This window comes from Setaria viridis, chromosome 5 (assembly GCF_005286985.2).
Source record: "Setaria viridis chromosome 5, Setaria_viridis_v4.0, whole genome shotgun sequence".
NCBI lineage: Eukaryota > Viridiplantae > Streptophyta > Magnoliopsida > Poales > Poaceae > Setaria > Setaria viridis.
The window spans coordinates 39,762,548-39,783,150 of record NC_048267.2 but is presented as its reverse complement, the minus strand read 5'-3'; the positions used below and the strand labels follow the sequence as shown (position 1 = coordinate 39,783,150).

Sequence of the window (20,603 nt, the reverse complement as noted above, 5' to 3'; positions counted from 1 at the left end):
CGGTGCCATGCGTCGCCGTTGCTCCGCCGCGCAACGCCCGGCCCCACCGTGGATTTTCACTGTAGCCAGCCATCAGCGACCTCTCCTTCTCCTCCTCCTGTCATGGGTCCTGATCGTCGTCGATCACAGGCGACCCGTGTTCGATCGGAGCCTCATATGTCAGGTCTTGTCTGAAATTATTGTGCACAGAGACGAATACACCATACTACCTTCATGTGTATATTTAACCTCCCCTGGCTCGCACCATATTGGGCAAGACAAAGGCTTAACTACCGCTAGTACTGTTGGAATCTTGAATTTCTTGCGATTTTCTGTGCAATGTCTATAACTACAGTGCCGCATGCAATCATGCAGCAGCAGGCTCCATTATCATCAGCTCGTCCATGCATTGTATGACGATGGATAGCATCGATCGATCGATCTACTAGCATCTCCTGCATCTAAAAATACACTATATCTAAATGTAATAATATCTATGAACCTAGAAAAGTCAAAACGACTTGCAATTTGCAACGGATCTAATATAGAAAAATATGTGCATGCGCGGCTTTGGGTGTGCTTCATTATATGTTCGGCTACTTAATCCTTTCTTTAGTACGGGAGAATGATCTCTCAGGGACGGCAGGCATCATTGGATTCTTCATCAACAACGATGATGGTGTTGCCATTCTATAACATGCATAGGCACTAGGGCGCAATGTGTCCTACGTACTGTGCAGTGTGTATACAGAAATATCGTACGAGCCACCATTATCTGCATTGTCGTCGCCTTGTATCTTTACAAATTTCCCTGGGTGGGTACCGGAAAATAACCGCCAATTAACTGTTTTGATTGGATGTGACATCTACTGTTTGTCAGTACTTGATCGACTGCATCAGCAGTAAACCGGCCTAAGGCATATGCCAAACTGAATTTATAACTGTATTTTCTGTACTGTTCTAAGTTCTTCTGTAACAGCAAGGTACCATCTATCTACTTTCTCTTCTATTTAAGTCATATATATGAGCATACATAAGTTGGATGCTCTTTCTCCACACTGCAGATTATGCAGTGCATTCTACAATTTTGGTGTGCAATAACGTGGTAGCTTATAAATAGGTACGGCTACTGTACTGCTTGCCTCTTCCATATTCCATTTGCTGTCTTCTTCTTCTCAGTTCACTGGTGCATGAATTAATCGCATGCTAATAAAGTTAGTTTGCAATAATGTTTCACTATCACCTGTGTGTGAGCATATATGAAAGATGGTGGTGATGATTTTTAGAAGCAACAGAAGCTTGCAGCTAGCTTTTACACAAGAATAATTATACTGATGTGTGAGTGGTCAATCGAGCGCAGGAAAAAGCACACGCATTTTTCCTGTTCTTAAAGTCGAGGAAGACAATCCGACCCTACATCTATCATGACGCTCCTTCCTTAACCTACAAATATAGTATGGATATTTTGTTAGACCGGTACACATCAAAGGGTACCGGCTCTCAGCTACTGAATCTCTAAGCTGGCTAAAGGTTTCTGCTAGACATAGCGGCCAGTCAGCCAGTGTGGTCTGCAGATGCTGCGCTGGCTAATAAATACCTTAGTAGACTTTTATTCTATGGATAACTTATAGTATTTATTTAATCGTATGCAATATATACAACCAGTTGATGTTGATATGTTCTTTAGCGAAGATTCTTCAGGTAGAAGAGAATGAGGTGACTAGCTTTAGATTTTACTAGAATTTTAATGACAGCTTCACCCGACTCAGGAATTAGTATCAGCACACACAAAAAAATTATTGAATATTTGTAAGATCAGAAGTTAGGTGTGCTTCTGCTGATTTTGCAAGCAACCTTATTTTATGATCGTTTTTATTTGCCTCTAATAATCAACAAGCACCTCCATTTTTTTTTGGGTCAAAGGATTCATTTAGGAGATAACCATAGCACACATGTGTGTGTTTAATATTCCTGAATAAATTTATTATATGGACAGCCTGTGTTCTATTCACCAGCCTTATGTGCATACGACACTTTATTGTTCAATTTATGCAGCCTTTACTTTTATGATCACGGAGTGTGTAAAGAAGCAACTATATATATAATAAATTTTTGTAGTTGTATTTGGTCCCACTGAAAACACTTGCATTCAATTATACATGGAAATCTGCTTGACAGATGGTCATGTGGTTCTTCGTCCTCCATCAGTTCAATGCATGGGACAAATCTGTTTGACAAATACTTGACCAATTTGTTTGACTCTATATAATGTGGGAACAACATAAGATTATGACAAGAACTGCACTGTTCAACTACTTAAACATTAATAAATGCAGTTAAACAAGTGGTCGTGTTCATTAATTTGCAGTCTTCGAATTTTAGTCTTGAAAAGCATAGTTCATGGCCCACAAAAATTATCCTTGACAACATACGATCACTATCAATTGTATCTGACTATCCCCAATACGGTTTGAGATTGTCTAACGATGCACACAGAATATAAATCGGCGTGAAATGGCTTATTAAGGAAAATATATGAAAAATATGTATACTAAAACAGCACAATTCGTGTTTTCACCGTACCTGTCCAAACCCTAGTCCTCCAATCCCCCATAATATATTGATGCAGTCTACAGAGTGCCTGCCATAGTCACTCTCCTCCATAACCATGGCCAAGGTAACATCGAAAAGTAATGCCAGCAGGAAACCTTAATGGATTTGCATCCTAATGGCCCAATAATTTATTTTTGTGACATCTCGATGAATTCTAGCCATCTTGGAAAACCTCGTTATTAGATGCGATATATGGTGCGTACTATATGCAGTTCAAAATTAAACATGCTGAACTTAATGCAAGAAAGTCGAAATATTTTCCTACCATAGTACTAGAAACATATATTTATTATAAGATAACCATTAGTACAAAATGTGATCAAACTTTGTAATTAGGTAGCATGATGCTTCCTTTAGTGCACCACACACCGTCCGGGCACTCAATATCTGAAGAATAAAAGTGGGGGCAGGTTGAGATATTTTCGATTTCTCATTATTTTACTCGCATTCCGTGGCTAGCTGCTTCACAGCAAGCATGTACGGATCACTTTAAGCCTACAGAGCTAGAGGAATATATATATATATATGAGCGTTAGCAGACAAATGGTTTATAGAAAAGATGTAAGCATCAGAGAAAAGGAGCACAAGTGCGTACGTAGGAATATTTTGCTCTCTCTAATAAGAAAAGTGGCTGGAATAATTTTGTTGAAGCATGCATAATCATATCCATCTCTTTCCTCGCGTTACACGCATGCCAGCTTGAAATAATTTCCGAGGCATATGAATAGGCTTCTTATATTATGCTATTTCAATCAACTTAGTTAAGTGTTGCTTTTAACACGTACTCAATGACAAATCAAACTTGAAATAATGCTTCTATGTCTTGTAGTATATCACTACTGTTATTGTAGATGCTCAAGTACCCACTGTGCTAATTATTATTGAGCATATACATAAATAAAAATAAAAGTTTCAAGCAATTCAAAGTCCAAGATATGACAAATAATGAAACTTGCATGCGTGCGAAGTCGATTTGCGCATTATCAAGTCGAAAGCTACATATAAACTTACAAAGCTAGTCTATGTAACTATAAAACTATAAATAGGAGTACGTGTGATTAGGGTAAATCATCTTGATACAAATTAAAGTCATTGTTGTTCAAATATAACCATTTTATAAAGTTTGTAGTAGATACAGTTATTTGTGTAGGAATAATTAGAACTATATAGGATGCGTCCTCGGATTTCATTCATTCATTTGTTCCCTCTAGCTCCACACACAACATACCGTGACATTTTCTTTTCTTTCTTTCTTTTGTTAATTCATACCGTGGCATTGACTTGTTCAAGGGTCATGGTTTCAAGCCATTGGCTTATTTGGTCAGGGTCCTTTGTAGTACTCCCTTGCTACAGCTGGAACGCATGTGTGTGACAGACCTCAGCATGTACTGTGCTACAGTGGGAGTGCCGACTGGTAGCAACAAAGCGGAGCTACATGCATGCTAGTGCGCCGCACGGCCGCACGAGGAGACCGGGAGTACTCTATGAAGCAAGAGCTCTGCCACGCCCCGACATGACGTATTGGCATCACGCTTATATGCATGCACGTTGATGTACTACGTGCTTCAGCTAGCCCTAGCGGCCTAGCTAGAATGAAATAGGTAGGGATCAGCTGGTGAGCTCTAAGCTGCTGGAATATTTTTTTTTTCCCACGAAATGGAGCTAGCTGGGATGTACATAACCGTCTACGTGCTGTGCGGACGCGTTCGAGCGCGCGTACCAGGCCGGCCGATTGGCCTGAGCCTGATCACTGCCTTGCAGGTGATTTTACCCCCGCTGCCGGGCCCGGTGGAAATCATGGCCAAAGGGCCCCTGGCCGCGTCGTGTGTGTGGCTTTCCGCTTTCATCACCAGGAATCAGCTCGTGAAGGGCAGGGGCAGGCACCGATCGACAGGACGCAGGAGTCGTCGTGTGCGGCGCGGCCGCAACCGCAAAGGGAACTTCTCAATCTCGCTTCAGGTGCAGGCCATTGGTTCAGATGAGATCATGGCAAATGTACTCTCAAGTACTCAACCATCGACCTCTATGCTCAGTATAGTCAGTTGCTCACTCACCACCGATTTCTACGAGGCTTGAGGTAGGCCAGCCGGCAGCGGGGGATTGTCCATGAACAGCAGCAAGAGCGAGAGTTTGGGCTGCGCCGCATGGGAGGATTCAGCATGGTGGAATGGTGTCGAGTCATCGAGTGAACCAAGTGCCCTCTAGCTAAATTGGTGTTCATCGTGAGCCCAAAGTCTCATCGTGGCCCCCAGTGAAAAGTTCTCTTGCTCCTCCTATGGCTGGGGCCCGCGTCATCGCAGAACGGCGTGGAAATGACTGATGCACATGGTGGATATCCTCACCGGCCATCTCCCGCCGCGCCTGCCACCGCCATGCCATTCCACGGACCCTGGCCACATGCCACACCGGCCGGCGCTCGCTGCCGGAACTGCCAGGGCAGTGAGCCGACAGTTGGCGCCACATCCTGCTGAGGGCAACATGCCGCAAGCATCTTAACAGTGTCAAACGATGCTTGTGCCGTGGTTTCCACGCGCGCTCGCCCACGATGCATATCCGGACATATAAGCGGTTGGCAAAGAACCACATGTTTTCGAGCAAACCCCAACGCGGACAAGCCTGCCGACAAAGCATCCAGTTCTGTCCTCCTCACGGCTTGCTCCGTGCTCGCCCAACGGCAATGGCATCCATGCCAGAGAAATGATGCCACCAACATTTTCACCAAAATGCCCAGTAGCGGATCCACGCCCTGAATGTGCTGTGATGGAGCGACTCATGGCATAGAACGATCGAGATTGAACACAAGCAGAAGAAAGGTACAGCATGGCTCAGGGATTAGAGGACGAATTAGCTACAGGGCAAGGGCAAACCGTAATGAGAACATATCTGGTACAAACCAGAAACACTGTGCAACCTTGAAAACTTTCAATCAAGGTCACAGGATGCTCATCCAAGGGACAGGGGGAGGAGGTTATCTTGCACATAACCGCCCACCACCAGCATCTCAAATGGAATACCATTGGCTTTTCAGTATCAAAGTAACGTTGTGTCCGATCCATACCATTTCAGACCCATTGTTAGTAGAATATATCTACAAAAGAAAGCTCCATAGGTAAAAGATCAGCGATGCTGAATCCCAACCAGATAATTTAACCTCGAATGGCTTAACTGCAGCTAGTCATATATTCCATGCAGCTTATACACAACAGGATATGCAATTTATAGACAATGGGACGAGAAAATAAATGAACGAGGAGAAATAATTCGAAGCCCATAGCCCCATACTTTGTTATTTTGCAGAAGGCAAGACTTTTGTAGCTAAATATAAAAAAGTACTGATGTCATATCGTTGAAATTTATAGCTAAATATAACCCCCAAAAAATCTTCTACAATCCACCTGACATATTTGCTAGCACTAAGCCACTAACTGATTCAGATGGCCAAACGTAAATTCAGATGGTAAAAAAAATCAAAAAATAGTAAAACAAATTGGGGAAATATGGAACTCTGAAACTCACCTTGATATGGGGCTACAGCGTGTCCTCTAACCATCTATATCTATACTATGAGAAGAATCAATGTAATAGAAATCAGAAGAATCAACACAACTTTGGGTGTACCCACGAGTCCTTGGCACCATCTGGCATGGAAGTGGAATCATCATGACTGAGAACCTGTACTGCCAGGGCGCCAGAAGCCCTTGGCGGCAACAAGAAATTGCTGTTTGACAATTGTAGTCCTATAATGCAGAGAACGAAGAACAGGCTCCATCTTTCTTATCACTTCTATAGTGTCTTGCAGCACAAACCATCTACCAGGTCTAAGTATCCTGTCAATTTCTGCTGCTACTTCAATGATATGGCACCTAAAGTACAAAAACAAATGTAAAGCTTGCTTGCTATAAAGTTGTAATACAAGAGGATGCCAGAATCTTAACAGCGAGAGTTTTTCAACAATCAACAGACAAGCTTGCTTACCTTCTTGTAAGGGGCCCTAGGAGATAACTCATGTGAAGAAGATCGTAAGTCCGTGGGTATGTATTGAAAGATTCACACCAGTCATGATATACCCCAATCAAACCTCTGTTAAAAATGATGGGCAATGTATCTGGCTGATCAACAGGTACAACATTCATAACCCACAATGGTTGATGAATAAGTGATGCTGCAAATCTGTTAAGGGAACAATTTTGATCAATGTCTCTCACACAAATGATGTACTTAGTTTATCACTACTTATAAGAAAAGAAGAATATCTGAAAATAAACCTTGAAGCTAAATGTAATAACAATATATAAACCATAAGAATCATGCAGGCAGATCATATGTCCTCTCAATAAAGTTGGATACTTGATTTTAATAAGGTACCCTCCCAACTCTCAGTCCAGGAGTAGAAAAAGAACTCCCGGGCTGAAATCTTATAAAGAGCAACTGTGTACACTGTGTTCCATTAGGGTGGGTTTGGTTTGGCAACAAGGTGGGATGGCATGGGACCGACCCTGTTTTTTGGGATGGGATGGACTATCTGTGTTTGGTTAGAGGGATGGGATGGCCCCTATTTTTTGTTTGATTGGAGGGGGGTTGAAGATGATAGAACAAAGCGTGTTCTTTCTAAGCATTTTGTCAAGCATGGCATGAGCTGCTGAAAAATACACGCTAACTTCAACAAGAGCAAAATAAAAAAAAATAACAGCTAATAAAAGGGTGAAAAAACACAGTTCCAGTAGCTTAACAAATTAGCAATTCTGATTGTCTGACACGTCTGAGGTAATAGTCTAACAGATTCAGTAAAATTAACGGGTAATAAATTCATAGGAATCAAGCAGAAGTGAAAGTTAGAAATTTGAAATGACATTGTCGATACAGCTTACCCAGTCGATTATTTCTACCTTAAATCGCATAAAGAGCTCAAATCAGTTTTTGCTTACCCTCCAAAACCAGCATTCATGTCCATAACATTGCGAACGCTAGACCAATTAACTGCAAATTCATTGAGATATACTTCTGAAACAAGGTCCTTCCAATGGTCTGTATCAGAATCGACTCTTTCTTGAGAAAACTGGATGGAAGAGTTGTTAGATGTAGTTGAATGCTTCATAGTAAGTCTTTCAGGCCATGAAATGGGCCAGCTATTTTCTCCACCCGAACTTGAAACAGCAGGAAAGAGGCAACTATCAAGAGGTGTGTACCTGAAAGGGAAAAATACAAGATAATATATAAGGCATGAATAAACATCATAGCATAAACTCCCCTGAAGCTGATGCATCAGTAGCCAAGACCCAAGATGGCACAAGTGCCTTGACCACTGATGCATCCATTGCCCAGGTAAAGAGATCCTAGACTCTGGAACAAATCACCAGTGAACAACACTCACAACAGAAGAAAGAAAAGGGCAGCAAGAAAATGTACCAAGGAGAACGTGATCCATCAGTCTTGGAGCACATAGGCGGTTCGTTATTTTTTCTCTTAAGGTAGCATGAATTTGATATCGATTTTTGGTATATAACAACTCCAATCTTATTGATATCCCGAGATCTTACCACTGTCCTCCAGCAGATCGATTTGGTCAGAGAAACCATCGCTGCCAAGTTACAACAATGGAACACAAATCCAATCAGTAATAAGAGATTGCTGTCTGCCTAATTATATGATATAGGTTTGCCAATAAACAGAATTCTGCAGACTGAATAAGAAACAAACAAGGTACCAATGCAAACCTATTTTATTAACCTGTAGTGGAAAACAATTTCAGTTTGTAAGAAGACCATTTAGCACAAGTCATATACAAATATATGACAACCGACCATTAAGAAAAATGAATATAATTTCTTAATGGACTAATTGATGGATTGAAGTAACTGACATAGCCACTGCATTTCTCATACTTTTTTTAATTCATGTTCTTATTTGGTACGGTATATTGCACACTGACATGACTAGATGCGAAATGAAACTAGAAATCTACTCTTTTATGGTGCTAATATTTGGGGCACCAGATTCGAAAAGCAAAACACCCTTGCAGATGAAGCCTAAATAACACTTGCTATTCACAAAGGTACATAATTTGTTTGACCTACTAATTCTATGTTGACAATTTGTGTTCGAAGAAAAAAAATATGAGGTGAAAGATCGCTGTCACAAACCATTCCAGTCATCTACATCTCTTTGGTCTTTGCGATAGACAGGAGTTGCAGACCAAATGTAATATCCTCCAGGCCTAAGTACTCTATTGAGCTCCAACAATGGTTTTCCACCTGTACACCCCAAGTAGAATAGCGTTAAAAATGCATGCATATCACATACATTACATTAAAATAGTGCACAAAATAAGCGAACTATTTTTTATTGAATAGAATAGAGAGAAGAACTACAAGAAAATGTAACAGTGTTCCAAAGTACTTGCCATCAGCATACCAGTGGACCCTACACCTTGCACAGTGGATCACATCAAATGAATTATCAGGGAAGGGAAGCTTTTGTGTTCCAATCACTGCCAAAAATGCAGGAATTCCACGCTCCAGTGCAAACTGTATCTGAGCTTCATGCTCATCTTTGGGTGCCAAAGACATGGTAATTACATTCCTGTCAAGCAAGTATCCACCAAAGCTGGCAACACCACATCCAACATCCAGGACAGTTCTTGTATGGACTCCCCATTGAATGTTGGGCAAAATCTATAAAAACAATAACGGCAAGTTGTGAGTTTTTACAGACAAAACAAGGGAGAACAATGTATTGGTCATATTTAAGTGATAAAATTTTCCATGTTGCGATGATTATCCAAAGAATGCAAGTATGCCTTTTCTTTTGACTCACTGGGTCTTCAAAGCCGATATTACGAACATACCAATAATATACTGAACAACTGTCGGGAAAGTAGGATCAAATGCATGAATATATGATCGGACATAGCTCAGAATTACATAAGGAGCAGAAGTAATATCTACCTGTTCAATAAATCGAATGTATGCGGCCACACCATTTTTAAATTGAGTCCCACCTCCGGGGAAAACAAAGTAGTTACCAGACTTCCTGACCCAGTTCTGGTCCTTTTTGTATTCCACTAGCTTTGGGTGAGGAACATTGTTATACCAAATCTGAAATTAGCAAGTGAAATGTAATATTGCGAAGTGGTCAGCAATGGTATACTTTACTGATTGTTCAACTTCAACCAAGGTAAACATGAAGCTTAAACTAGCTACATTCAAAATTTGAGCATTAAATGGATAAACAAAAGTTTTGCATCAGTATATATTACCACATACCACATGGATGCACAAAGTTCCCAACCTGCAACACACTTTATGTATAGCTCAATAAGGATGCATCCAAGATCTAGAATGTCTGACAGAGTTCTTTACTACCCTTTACAGACGTTTCTGTCAACTATTCAGTTTCCAGAACGTTAAAACATGTGCTCACTGGGATCTTACAATCGAGGCACCGGCGGACACATAATACAAAAATGCATCCTAATCAGAGCATATTAAATTACCGCTGCCACTACTACTACTCAACCATTTGGGAATAAACAAACGGCAGTAGAAACCGCTTCCTCGCTTACCGAAGAATAGCGAGCGTCCTCACCATGTCACGGCTGAGCGGCCACGGCACCGGACGCCGGTACCTGTCAGGCAGCGGCACGAGGCACCTCGGCCTCGGCTCCGGGCAGTGCCGCTCCCGGTGCTCCATGTGCCGCAGCGACTTGAGCGCCTTGATCGCCTTCACGTTGTCGAGGCAGGGGATGTAGTCCGCGGCCACCACCCCCTTCCCCACCTCGCAGAGCTCCCACGACAGCAGCTCCACCGGCTCCTCCACGGCGCCGCCGCCGCCGCCGCCGCCTTGCCCCTCCCCATCTCGCTCGCCCGAGACTCCCGCGGTTGTCTCATTGTCGCCTGCCGATCCACTCGCTTCAGCCGCGGCAGGGGGCGTGCCGCGATCTGGTTCGGGCACGTCGGGCTCAGCGTCCCCGGCAGCGGCGATGGCGTCTGGCCGAGGCGGGTCGGCGGTGCTGCTGCCGACCCCGTCGGACGCGATGGCGGTTCCGGCTATGGGCGGAGATGCGTTAGCAGAGACGGGAACGGGAGCGGAGGAAGTGCTGCTGCTGATCCCGTTGGAGGCAACAGAGGTTGGGGCTTCGGGTGGAGATGCGTTGGAGGAGATGGGAATTGAGGTCTCAGAGGAGGAGAGGTGGGAGGAGGGGGAGGAGAAGAAGGGGAGCGCCGAAGGCGCGGGGCTGAAGAGGAGGAACAGAGAAGATAGGACGATGAAGAGGATGACCGCGACGGCGATTGGGCGCTTGCGATCGGAGACGAAGGAGAGGGCGGAGGAGATCGCCATTCCTCCTGTGGTCTGGGAATGCTTGTTTCGTCAGCGATTTGTTTAGTTCAGTATTCAGAAGAACTGAGACTGTTTTCCTTTTCTTTAATTTTTTTTTCTGCTTTTGCATGTTGATGCTTGACTGTCCTTGTGGCAAGTCCGGCCTTTATTTTCGTCACAAACACTGCTTTTGCATGTTTTTCTTACAGTACAAATTTGACTTGCCGTATTTTCTTTTTACCTTACGATCTTATACAGATCTTTAGCGGACAATGGCACGGTCCATCTATGAAACTGACAAAACGAGGGTTACTACTGTACTAGTGAACAATGGCATGTACCACAAATGGTCCTAATTTATACGGTAATGCTACAGTACGAGAGTCCGGACGCGTCGGACATTCCGCTCCAAAAATATCGGGCACTTCCTATCTATCTATTTCCACCCTTCTTTTTCTTCCCCATCCCACTCCCGTGACCTTTCTTCTTCAACCTTCCACCCGGCGTCCTCCTCGTCCACCCCGGCAGCGGCACGCTCCCCCACCCGGCGGCCTCGTCCCCCACCCGCTCCCCCACTCGGGCATCCTCTTCGCCCACCCCGGCGGCGGCGCGCTCCCCCACCCCGGTGACCTCGTCCCCACCCCGGCGTCCTCCTCGCCCACCCCGGCGGCACCCCTCGCCCACTCCGGCGTCCTCACCCATCAGGGGCGCCCAACGCCCCCGGATCCGGTGGCCCTCTCCTCGACCCCGGCGAGATCCGAGTGGGGAAGGATCAGGCGGCGGCCATGTTGCAATAGGTATCTCACGATGTTGCAGTAGGGATTCTTGGATGTTGCAAGCGCTACTGTTTTTTTCTTCCCCATCCCTTTTCTTCTTCAACCTTCCATCCCGACGTATTCCTCATCCATCCCAACGGCGGCACACTCCCCAACCCCGGCAGGCTCGTCCCGCACCCCGGTGGCCTCGTCCCCCACCCCAACGGCGGCACGCTCCCCCACCACGGCGTCCTCCTCGTCCACCCCGACGGCGGCGCGCTCCTCCACTCCGGGAACCTCGTCCCCCACCCTGGCGGCGCCCCTCCCCCCACTCCGGCGTCCTCAACCAACCGGGAGCACCCAACGCCCCGGATCTGGTGGCCCTCTCCCCGACCCCGGCGAGATCCGAGCGGGGAAGGATCGGGCGGCGGCCATGGTGGACGACCTTCGGCGGCAGGCTGGTTGTCGTGGATCTGAATGTTGCAATAGGTACCTCATGGTGTTGCAATAGTTATTTTTGGATGTTGCAACGGTGGCTTTTGATGTTTCATCTGTTTTGCAACAGTCTGACTTGCCAACAATCGGGTGTTGCACCAACTTGTTCATGATGTTGCATATAGTTATTTTCTTTGTTTCGTCTCTTCTTCTTTCGTTGTTGCAATGTTGTAAGAGATATTTTTTTTTGTTGTTGCAATGTAGCTATTTTGACTGTTGCACGAAGCAATTCGGGATGTTTCATGCACGTAAAGGTGTTGCAATCCTCGATGTTGAAGTGTTGATTTTTGATGTTTCGATAGTTATTTTTCAATGTTGCGACGGAGCGTCCGAGAAAACAAAATTATCGGACATTCGGACGCTAGCAATTCCGTAATTTATATGTTCAAAAAAGAACTCCATATTTCGTAAGGTTTCGATGCTTCAGTTTAGAGATGTTCTATATACGAGCACGGGCGCTCAACGGAAAACCAAGGAATGTGAAAATAACCTCTTGCGCAGCGAGCGTACGTACAAGGGCCCTAATCAACAACTCTGCCGCGAAGGGAATCCAGAGGGGCCCTCGGTTTCAGTGAGGAGCATGTTCTGGACTCCGGATTGACCGGTGATCAGTATGGAATTTATGGGAATACGGGATGGTAATTACTCTAAACATGTCCAGTGCTGATTTGGCTACGCACCGTGCAGTGTCTCTTTGAGACTTGCCCATGCGGGTGAGCACTAGCTTTCGTTTACTGGAGCGACGGCCAGGAGCAGTCACCGGCGCACAGCCAAACAAGGCAACAAGATGACCATCCGATACAGAACTTTCTCCGACTTCCGTTCTCCAGAGGGAAAAACCTCGAGTCAGACGCCCTACGCTTCTACTCTTGGCGATCTTCTGCAGCTGCGATTCACGGTCGGCGGCGTCCTACTCGTCAGTCCTGGGCCGACGAGCGCCTCCACTCCCCCCACCGAAACGGCGCCTCTCGTGCACTGATCTGCACCAGCTTGTGTGCGTGCTGCTTACGGTTTCAGCTGCTATGTACAAAAGGACTGCAAGCATCTTATCTTGGCCAATGAATCACTTTGATCTTTACAGTTGAACAAAGGCAGATCGAAGCCACGTGCTTTGCCTGCCTCTGTTGTTGAAGAAGAAATTTGCAGGTTCCTGTTTACAGTATGTTGTTAGTATCTGTTCGTCTACTGGGCTAGCTCCGTGATCTGTCTGCTTCTGAAAAATTGGACTACTTGATCTTGAGGGGACGGCGCTTCATAATCCGAACCATAGGGCGATACCAACGGCAAGTGCAATGGCCACCTCATGCGGATTCCTCTGGATCATAGGAGCATGAAAACCAAAGTACCAACCAATCAGGTATGTTCATCTTAAGCTGAACAGACGAAAATCAAAAAAATGTGCGAACTTCGGAAGAAAAATGCTAGTGTTAAAGGCTTGTGCATTCTCAGAAAATGAGTCGCGTAGCACTGCTATCAAAGCTGTTCTGAAATGCTGGAAGCATCAAGCATGAACACTGTCGCATTCCTTCCTTTCAAGTCCCAACAGAAGCTAGATGTTTTTTCTGTCAAAAAACTAACTCAAAAATACAAGAAGATCCAGCAGGGCAGTAGATATGCAGAACCGCTTGAAACAAGATTCTAAGTGCGTGCTCTCAGTTTTTCTCTCATACGCAAATTAGCTGATAATTTTGCTAACTGGGCACACCTTGTCTCCTCCGCTCGCTTTCGTGTGTTGGGCAATTGCTAGGTGCTTCCCCTTGCACACCTCTGGAAGTTTGCCATCGTAAACGCTGCAGATGTAGGCCTCAAAGTTCATGTAATCCTGCAGATGCTAAATTAGACTGGATTTCTAGAAGCGTAACAATACTACATCTTAGAAAAGAAAAGAAAAGAAAAAGGTCCAGGTTACCTCACCAAGCGGTTTCCCGTTAACGACCACCCATGGCACAAACTGATGAGGAGGCTGAAGAGCATTTGTCTCGGCAGCATATTGCATCTCAAGCTGTGTAATTCCAGGTTGATTGCATATCAGATTGCGAATACACAAGGAATGTATATGAATGTTCTGCAGCATACTGTAAATTTGTACTAGCAGGAAGTGCAGAAACTATTCACCCTACCTGCCTGCCATATCCTGAGTTGTAGCAATCAATAACAGGCTGAGAGGGCAGACCAGTTTCCTGAAAGCAAGACTGCCAGGAGTCCCATTTCCTTGTCAGTGCTAAATGCTCAACGCAGTGAATGAAAGGGAAATGCTGCTCCTGCATTCAGATAAATATATATTATAACGGTCTGTTCATTATTTTTTGTAAGCTCGTTTTCTCTGGGGAACAGATCAGGGCAGACCCATTGTGCAAGTATCAGAAAATTCAATGCCTCGCACAAATAACAATAGGATATTGAACTATCGGTATGTGGTACGGGTCTGTAGACACTGAACACAGAAGTGTTAAGAATGCCCGTATCCAATAAATTTCAGAACCATTTTCATCTCTCATTTTTTTTAAGAGAATGATGCATTCATGATTAATGGATATAGGCAATACCGCATTAGGCCATAGCCTGATCACACAAGCTTCTATAGCGTTGAGTTGGCACTCATCCTCTCCATGCTGCAAAACAAAGAAAATGGAATTGTGGAGTGAGCAAAATGAATCCTGTTCATCAAAGGTAAATAGTTCGTCACTCTCTGTCCTGATCCCATAATTTGTGAACAGAATTTTCATACGCTCAATTAGGCCAGTTTGGTCGGGCTTCAGGTGCTCCGACTCCTCCTACTGACGTGGTACTGTAGCGTCAGAGGAGCTAGAGCTGAAAGAGCCACAATTTGTAGCTCCACCAGCTCCTCTTTTAGCTGTGAGAGGGAGGGAGAGGAGAGAGAAGACCGGCTCCAGTGAACAGAGTCGGCACAATGTTGCTACAGTGTTTTGTCGGGAGGAGATGGAGCCGGCAAAAACCCTACCAAACTGGCCCTAATAATGTGAAACCATACTAGCACAGAAAGCATCATATTCCCCATTACATTTAACAATGGGCAAACTGAATGCGAGTGGCTAACTGCAGACTAAAATCAGAAGAACTAGATGCACTTCAATTCTCTCAAAATTTTGCTTGAACTTCCTGAAAAACGTTCCCAATTCAAAAGAGAGAATGAAACGATGGCAGACACTGACCTGGCATGTAATGGATCCATCGGCGGAGACGCGCCCATTGCCGAATGGGACTAGCCTGAGGTCCGCAATGGAGGAGACCCCGTTGTTGAAGATCCTGGCGAGGTCGTTCACGACGAACGCGGAGCAGAACGGGCACAGCGTCTCGTAGTAGACCGACACCGTTACTCTCCCGGCGGCGCATGCCGGTGAGAGGCAGAGCAGAACGAGGGGGGCGAGGCGGAGAAGAAGAGCAAGTGTTGGGGAAGCCATGCCGATGGAGCAAAGAAAAGGCGCAGCTATCTTTTAGTTTAGTCGAAGGCTAGGAATATGATGGCATCTGCGCGAGAGAGATGCTTTTCCTTTGGAGGGGAAAGGAGCGGGACGAGGAGATGCCGCCGATGCTCTTGATCCACTGGAACAAGGCAGATTTTGTTCGATGATCCCTTTTCCCAGGTTACGCGGCACGGAGGTTTTTGAGGCGTGTTGCTTGCTTGTTGCTTCGGATCAGGTGACCCAGATTTGATCCTTTGCCATCGCAGGCTGCTCTGCCCTTAAGTCCCAACACAGACTTTTTTTTTTTGTTTTTAAGAAACTACGGTGCAGATAGCTAATGATGGATGACAGAATTTATTCCTTCTCTCTACCCAATCTGGCAATAGGACTGATGAAGATTCAGGTTTTGGTAATTGAACTATTTTATTTTAAAAAAAATTGAAACATAGGGTGAAGCACCTAGTTCTGGGGTGATATTCTCTGCTCTTTCCTGGGGGCCAAAAAAAAAACATGACAAAGGCATGGAGCCTAATCGAGAGAGATCTGAGATCTGCACGTCACGCTTTTCTTTAACCGGGTGTGAATGCTTTTTGCTTCTTTGTTATCCGCTCCATTTTATAGCTTTCCTACTTGGTGTTTTTTTTTTTATGTCTGGTTCCTTGCTCTTTCGCTTTTCAGCCCTGGTAGAGAATATATTAAGAAGAGACAAGTGAAACCATATATCGAGTATGATTATCATGAGGGTAAGTCCATGCAAATTCTAGCATTTTATTCCGTTTCAGCTGTCGCACAGCACTTTTCTGAACCAAGCATACAATAGGACATGTTTGCAGGCTAGATGAGCCCTTTGTTCCTGAAGCAATCCACGGTCTCCCTGACGGTCTGGTCAAATGGGATGAAACCAACGCCCAAATCGATCAACTTCTTGGAGGGGTCCTTCGTCCTCATCAACCAACCTTGTTTGTCCTCCTTGATTCTGAAATGGAAGCAAAATTTGGCTAAGTACAAAGTACTGAATATGATGGAAAACACGATGTGCTCATAAGTGGATCACCTGTGGACTGGGAATTCAGGGTACATATCGGCAAGTTTGTCGGTGAAGTCAACCAATCGTTCCATGGACGCCAAGCATAGATGGCGTCCCTGTGCAGAAGGGTTCTCATACAGCACAATCGCAGATCGCGCAACATCTCTGACATCGACCCACCCCGTGTAGACGGCGTCCAACTCAAGCTCCTGGCCTGGTTAGTTACTTAGTTTGAAGCTTTGCACCGTTAGAGAACTCTCTGTACCATTTGTTCACTATATTGCAAATTTTCAGCTCATCAAGTGACGAACCTTTCAGGAGTTGCAGCAGAATATTGAGGCTGGTGTTGACTGATGGTGTAAAAAATGGGCCCAGCGTCGTCCCTGGATTCAGCACAACCAACTGCAGGCCCTCCTTTTCGGTGAATTCCCACGCGGCCTTCTCCGCTAGTGTTTTAGAGACGTTGTACCAAAGCTGCACCCTCAAAGAAAATGAATCAGCAAGTCCTAAACACGTGCTCTCTATGTACGCTGATGAAAGTCGCCAGAGCAGCTTAAATTGAGAACAAATCTACCACTGTTGTGTGCAACTCTGACCTGAAAAGCATGATTCGCCACTTAAATTTAAGTCGTAATTTTGCTCCCTTTTATCTTTACTACCAACATTAACGTGCAAAAAAATATCAAGATGTGGCAACGTTGTATGCTTCTGCACCTGACGTTTCTTGAGGAGCTCAACGTCGGCCCAGCAGTCATCCTCTGCTACCGCCTTACCCGCAGGCCAGGAAGGATTCGGCACCATGGCCGACTTGGACGACATGAGCACGACGCGGGCGACGCCGCAGTCTTTGGCGGCGCGGAGGACGCTGAGCGTGCCCTTCACCGCAGGCTCCAGGAGCTCCTTCTGCGAGCAGCAACAGAGTCACAAACTCACAACACGAAAGAGGTGTGGTTTTGCTTGCGACAGCACGGGATGATGATCAAGTGCGGAGGAAGAGAAGAATTGCCTCCGGGTCTCGTGTCTGCAGTGCTAGAGGGGACGCCAGGTGGAAGACGCCGCGGGCGCCCTCGATCGCCGGCCGCATGGAAGAGGCCGGGTCGAGGAGGTCCATCTGGAACAGCCGGAGCCGCGCGCTCGCGCCATCCAGTGCCCGCAGGTGCCTCGTCTCGCCCTCGTCCTCTGCAAGAACGATCAGACAACAATAGCTTGAAAATCTCGTATCGAGCCATGCACGCACGCATGCAGATTTGACTTGGGCATGTGCTACGAACGGAGGTTCCTGACGGTGGCGTGGACGGTGTAGCCGCGGTCGAGGAGGAGGCGGACGAGCCACGAGCCGATGAAGCCGCTGCCGCCGGTCACGCAGACGAGGCCGCCTCCACCGGCGCCGCCCTCCATTCCGTCGTTGGCTTGGTGCTCTGCCCGTGTGCCACTAGCTCTACGCACAGAGCCACGAACAAACGCGCAAGCCCTGCTTCCTGACCTCCTTCCTCTCCTTGCACTATAGAGGAGAAGTGGAGAACCGGCTGGCGATTCTTGCTTAAAAAACGTTCAAGCCAGCGTGTTGGTGATGGTGTGATGGCACGTCCGACATGGAAAAATGCACCGGAGGCACGTTATTTAGTCTTTGGCTGGAACGATGCGGCTGCACATAAAGGGTTGAGGCGCTCTCTCTCCCTCCCTCTCCGAAGAGCCCTGCCAACGCCATTGTTACTCTCCGTTGTGGTGCAACTTTGACCGTAATTTTTCTATCGAAATATTTTTTAAGGGGAGCTTATATTAAATTAACCAAACATGTTTACAATCAAAATATTTACAATCAAATTCTAAAACTACCGACGCGTAGGACGGAACACCTTTAAAAACAAAATCAGATGAGAACTCTCTCCTGCCGCCAAGTTCATGTGCGACTCCATTTGCACTTTGATCACAATTTAAAACTTTGAAGCAATGGAACATTCTCAGTGTTTTTTTCTTCTTCGATGATGATGATGCAGCTAGGGGATCGATTTAGAGTATTATCATTGACATTGAGCACTTGTACTGTGCCGAGGTAGTCCAACTCTAGCCAAATAGACCCTGTGAATACCGAACGGGCTCTGCGGATGCCTATCAAGTGCATCTAAATATAGCTATAGTCTTGCTTTCAAAAAAAAATATAGTTATAGTCTCTAACAAATGTATGTGATTATAAAAGTGGTTCAAGATAAATCAGCAAATATGATTTCATATTTTTGAGACCCATTGTTTCTTACTGGACCTAATGGCCTCTTATGTGAATGCGTGTTCATCAACCTTTTTATTTCCTCATAGCATGTTTTTCATGTCTCAGCAGCAAGTCAGCAAGGCGCAGTCTGTCAGTACCTCTCCCGCTCAGCAAGCAGCGAAGGAAGATGGGCCTCGTCGCTCTACTCGGCCCACTATTCCCAGTGTTCGCATCTCAGGCCCGGAATGGAACCGGCCCATGTAAGGTGGCGTGCGTGTGTCGCCGAGCTCGAAAGATAAGAGTGAGACAGAGCGAGGAGGAGAGCAAGCATTGTAAGAACTAAAACAATTCCCCAATTAATCCTTCCTCGTTCTGCTCCGGTTCTTCCCCTGCTCCCGATCCTCTCCAAATCCCGTGCTATCTTGATCTGGTTGCTAACACAGTCTTTCCATCTTCGCAATACATTCAACGACGATCGAAACGAAAAAAGATTGTCAACTTAAATTTATGAATGAACGGCGGGTAATTAGATATAGGAAAACAGGTTGGATTACATGAAAAACACCTAAAACATCGTCCAGATATGAGATATGTATTTGCACTCTAGCAGTATATTTGAGCTATGGAACTGTTGTATAATAGTGTTCCATATAGAGCACACTTCACAGGCTAGATAAGTCCTTTGCTCCTCAAGCAATCCACAGTGTCTCTGATGGTTTTGTCGAATGGAGTGAAACGAACACTCAAACCGATCAATTTCTTGGAGGGGTCCTTTGCTCTTGAGGACCAATGGTGGTCACCCTTGGATGATGAGTGATTGACAACGTTGTGTTGGTTTGATGTTTCTCTTGGCTTGTGATGTGCAGGTGTAGGATGCGACGTGGCGGTCGACGGCGTGCGGTGAAGGTCAAGCGAAAGGTTCATGCCGATGGACCAAGGGCGGTGAAGGATGAACGCGAGTAGGCTTGGACCGATGGACCCGAGGAGTCCGGGCGAAGTCACGGGCGGTCCACATGGTGCACGGAATGGTGAGAGGGCATGACAGGATGAAGACGGCGTCGGTCGAGTCAAGCGGGAGGCTTGGCGGAGGCCGGACACGCGTCAATGGACGGTTTGGGTGGTTTAGGCCTCAAAACCACCGTGCAGGCAGGTTTCCCGGTTTGGGCCTCAAAACCGGGGGCGAGCCCGGTGCAGCCGGAGCTTCGAGAAGGAGGGCACGTGGCGTCATCGCGAAGCTTGCGTCGAGGCGAAGCAAAGTCGTGAAGGCGGCGTGTCCGTCCGATGCGCGGATAAAAACTTGGACCAAAATGCCCCTGCGTGGGTAGTTATCTTAGTTGTAGCTGTAGGGGTAGTATAGTCTTTCGTCCTAAACTATAAATAGGGATGGGGGGCTGGTTATTTCGGCACCTCTTTGCTTAGCAACTCATTATCTATTTGCTTAGAGGCTAGTCATGTGCTTAAAGTGAGAGGAGAGAGGGAGATTAGAGAGTGATTACTCTTTTCTCTTGATTTCTTCATCTTTAGTGGGTGGATGAAGGGAGGAGGCTAGTCCTCATCTTGTATAGAAGATGTTCTCGTGATTTAGCTTTGTTTGTTGTCTCAAATCGTGCTAAATCTTTATTTCCCGAGCGTTTTTCTTTTTCCCTATTTTCGGAGCTATTTTTGGGGAATTTTTGTTCATCATGTTTGCGCCCGAATCTCATGGTTTTGGTTAAAGAGAAATGTTGCTACGACCTTAGGGAGCATCTTTGATATGATCTCCCTCCAAATCCCACATGGATTCGGCC

General features: G+C 45.8%; 3 protein-coding genes across 6 annotated transcripts; all 3 read right to left on the bottom strand.

Annotated features, from left to right (window-relative positions):
* Positions 1 to 5,831: 5,831 nt before the first annotated feature.
* LOC117858782 (probable methyltransferase PMT23) lies at positions 5,832 to 10,999 on the bottom strand. The gene is made up of 8 exons (XM_034741915.2): positions 10,177 to 10,999; positions 9,537 to 9,686; positions 8,993 to 9,263; positions 8,733 to 8,843; positions 7,999 to 8,170; positions 7,518 to 7,778; positions 6,568 to 6,762; positions 5,832 to 6,455 (listed from the first exon to the last, which is right to left on the bottom strand). The coding sequence occupies exons 1-8, from the start codon at positions 10,927 to 10,929 to the stop codon at positions 6,251 to 6,253; spliced, it is 2,118 nt and encodes a 705-aa protein (XP_034597806.1). The 5' UTR covers positions 10,930 to 10,999; the 3' UTR covers positions 5,832 to 6,250.
* A 1,756-nt stretch (positions 11,000 to 12,755) lies between these two features.
* LOC117855202 (gamma-interferon-responsive lysosomal thiol protein) lies at positions 12,756 to 15,827 on the bottom strand. Of its 4 annotated transcripts, none has more exons than XR_011898231.1 (6): positions 15,332 to 15,826; positions 14,705 to 14,770; positions 14,279 to 14,419; positions 14,073 to 14,160; positions 13,864 to 13,980; positions 12,756 to 13,473 (listed from the first exon to the last, which is right to left on the bottom strand). XR_011898231.1 is itself a non-coding variant. In XM_034737499.2 (6 exons), the coding sequence occupies exons 1-6, from the start codon at positions 15,578 to 15,580 to the stop codon at positions 13,411 to 13,413; spliced, it is 729 nt and encodes a 242-aa protein (XP_034593390.1). In that variant the 5' UTR covers positions 15,581 to 15,827; the 3' UTR covers positions 12,756 to 13,410. The 4 variants fall into 4 exon arrangements, 3 of the variants coding, with proteins under 3 accessions (XP_034593390.1, XP_034593392.1, XP_034593391.1); XM_034737499.2 differs by having other exon boundaries at positions 14,068 to 14,160; positions 15,332 to 15,827; XM_034737501.2 differs by lacking the exon at positions 12,756 to 13,473 and having other exon boundaries at positions 13,581 to 13,980.
* Positions 15,828 to 16,318: 491 nt separating this feature from the next.
* Positions 16,319 to 18,399, bottom strand: LOC117855203 (phenylacetaldehyde reductase). The gene is made up of 6 exons (XM_072294279.1): positions 17,882 to 18,399; positions 17,617 to 17,789; positions 17,325 to 17,513; positions 16,922 to 17,084; positions 16,638 to 16,824; positions 16,319 to 16,559 (listed from the first exon to the last, which is right to left on the bottom strand). The coding sequence occupies exons 1-6, from the start codon at positions 18,006 to 18,008 to the stop codon at positions 16,418 to 16,420; spliced, it is 981 nt and encodes a 326-aa protein (XP_072150380.1). The 5' UTR covers positions 18,009 to 18,399; the 3' UTR covers positions 16,319 to 16,417.
* Positions 18,400 to 20,603: the final 2,204 nt, after the last annotated feature.

Bases quoted from the DNA above. Each gene is read 5' to 3' on its own strand.
- LOC117858782 (XM_034741915.2), bottom strand. From the start codon at position 10,929: ATGGCGATCTCCTCCGCCCTCTCCTTCGTCTCCGATCGCAAGCGCCCA. The intron at 9,687-10,176 runs GTGAGGACGCTC...TGCTAATTTCAG, and splicing joins GGCCGCTCAGCCGTGACATG to ATTTGGTATAACAATGTTCC. The intron at 7,779-7,998 runs GTACATTTTCTT...TTTCCCTTTCAG, and splicing joins GATGGATCACGTTCTCCTTG to GTACACACCTCTTGATAGTT.
- LOC117855202 (XM_034737499.2), bottom strand. From the start codon at position 15,580: ATGGCTTCCCCAACACTTGCTCTTCTTCTCCGCCTCGCCCCCCTCGTT. The intron at 13,981-14,067 runs GTAACCTGGACC...TAGCATCTGCAG, and splicing joins ACGGGAAACCGCTTGGTGAG to GATTACATGAACTTTGAGGC. The intron at 13,474-13,863 runs GTGTGCCCAGTT...CCTATGATCCAG, and splicing joins AAGCGAGCGGAGGAGACAAG to AGGAATCCGCATGAGGTGGC.
- LOC117855203 (XM_072294279.1), bottom strand. From the start codon at position 18,008: ATGGAGGGCGGCGCCGGTGGAGGCGGCCTCGTCTGCGTGACCGGCGGC. The intron at 17,085-17,324 runs GTGCAGAAGCAT...TTGAGGGTGCAG, and splicing joins AGCTCCTCAAGAAACGTCAG to CTTTGGTACAACGTCTCTAA. The intron at 16,825-16,921 runs GTTCGTCACTTG...GTAACTAACCAG, and splicing joins TCTGCTGCAACTCCTGAAAG to GCCAGGAGCTTGAGTTGGAC.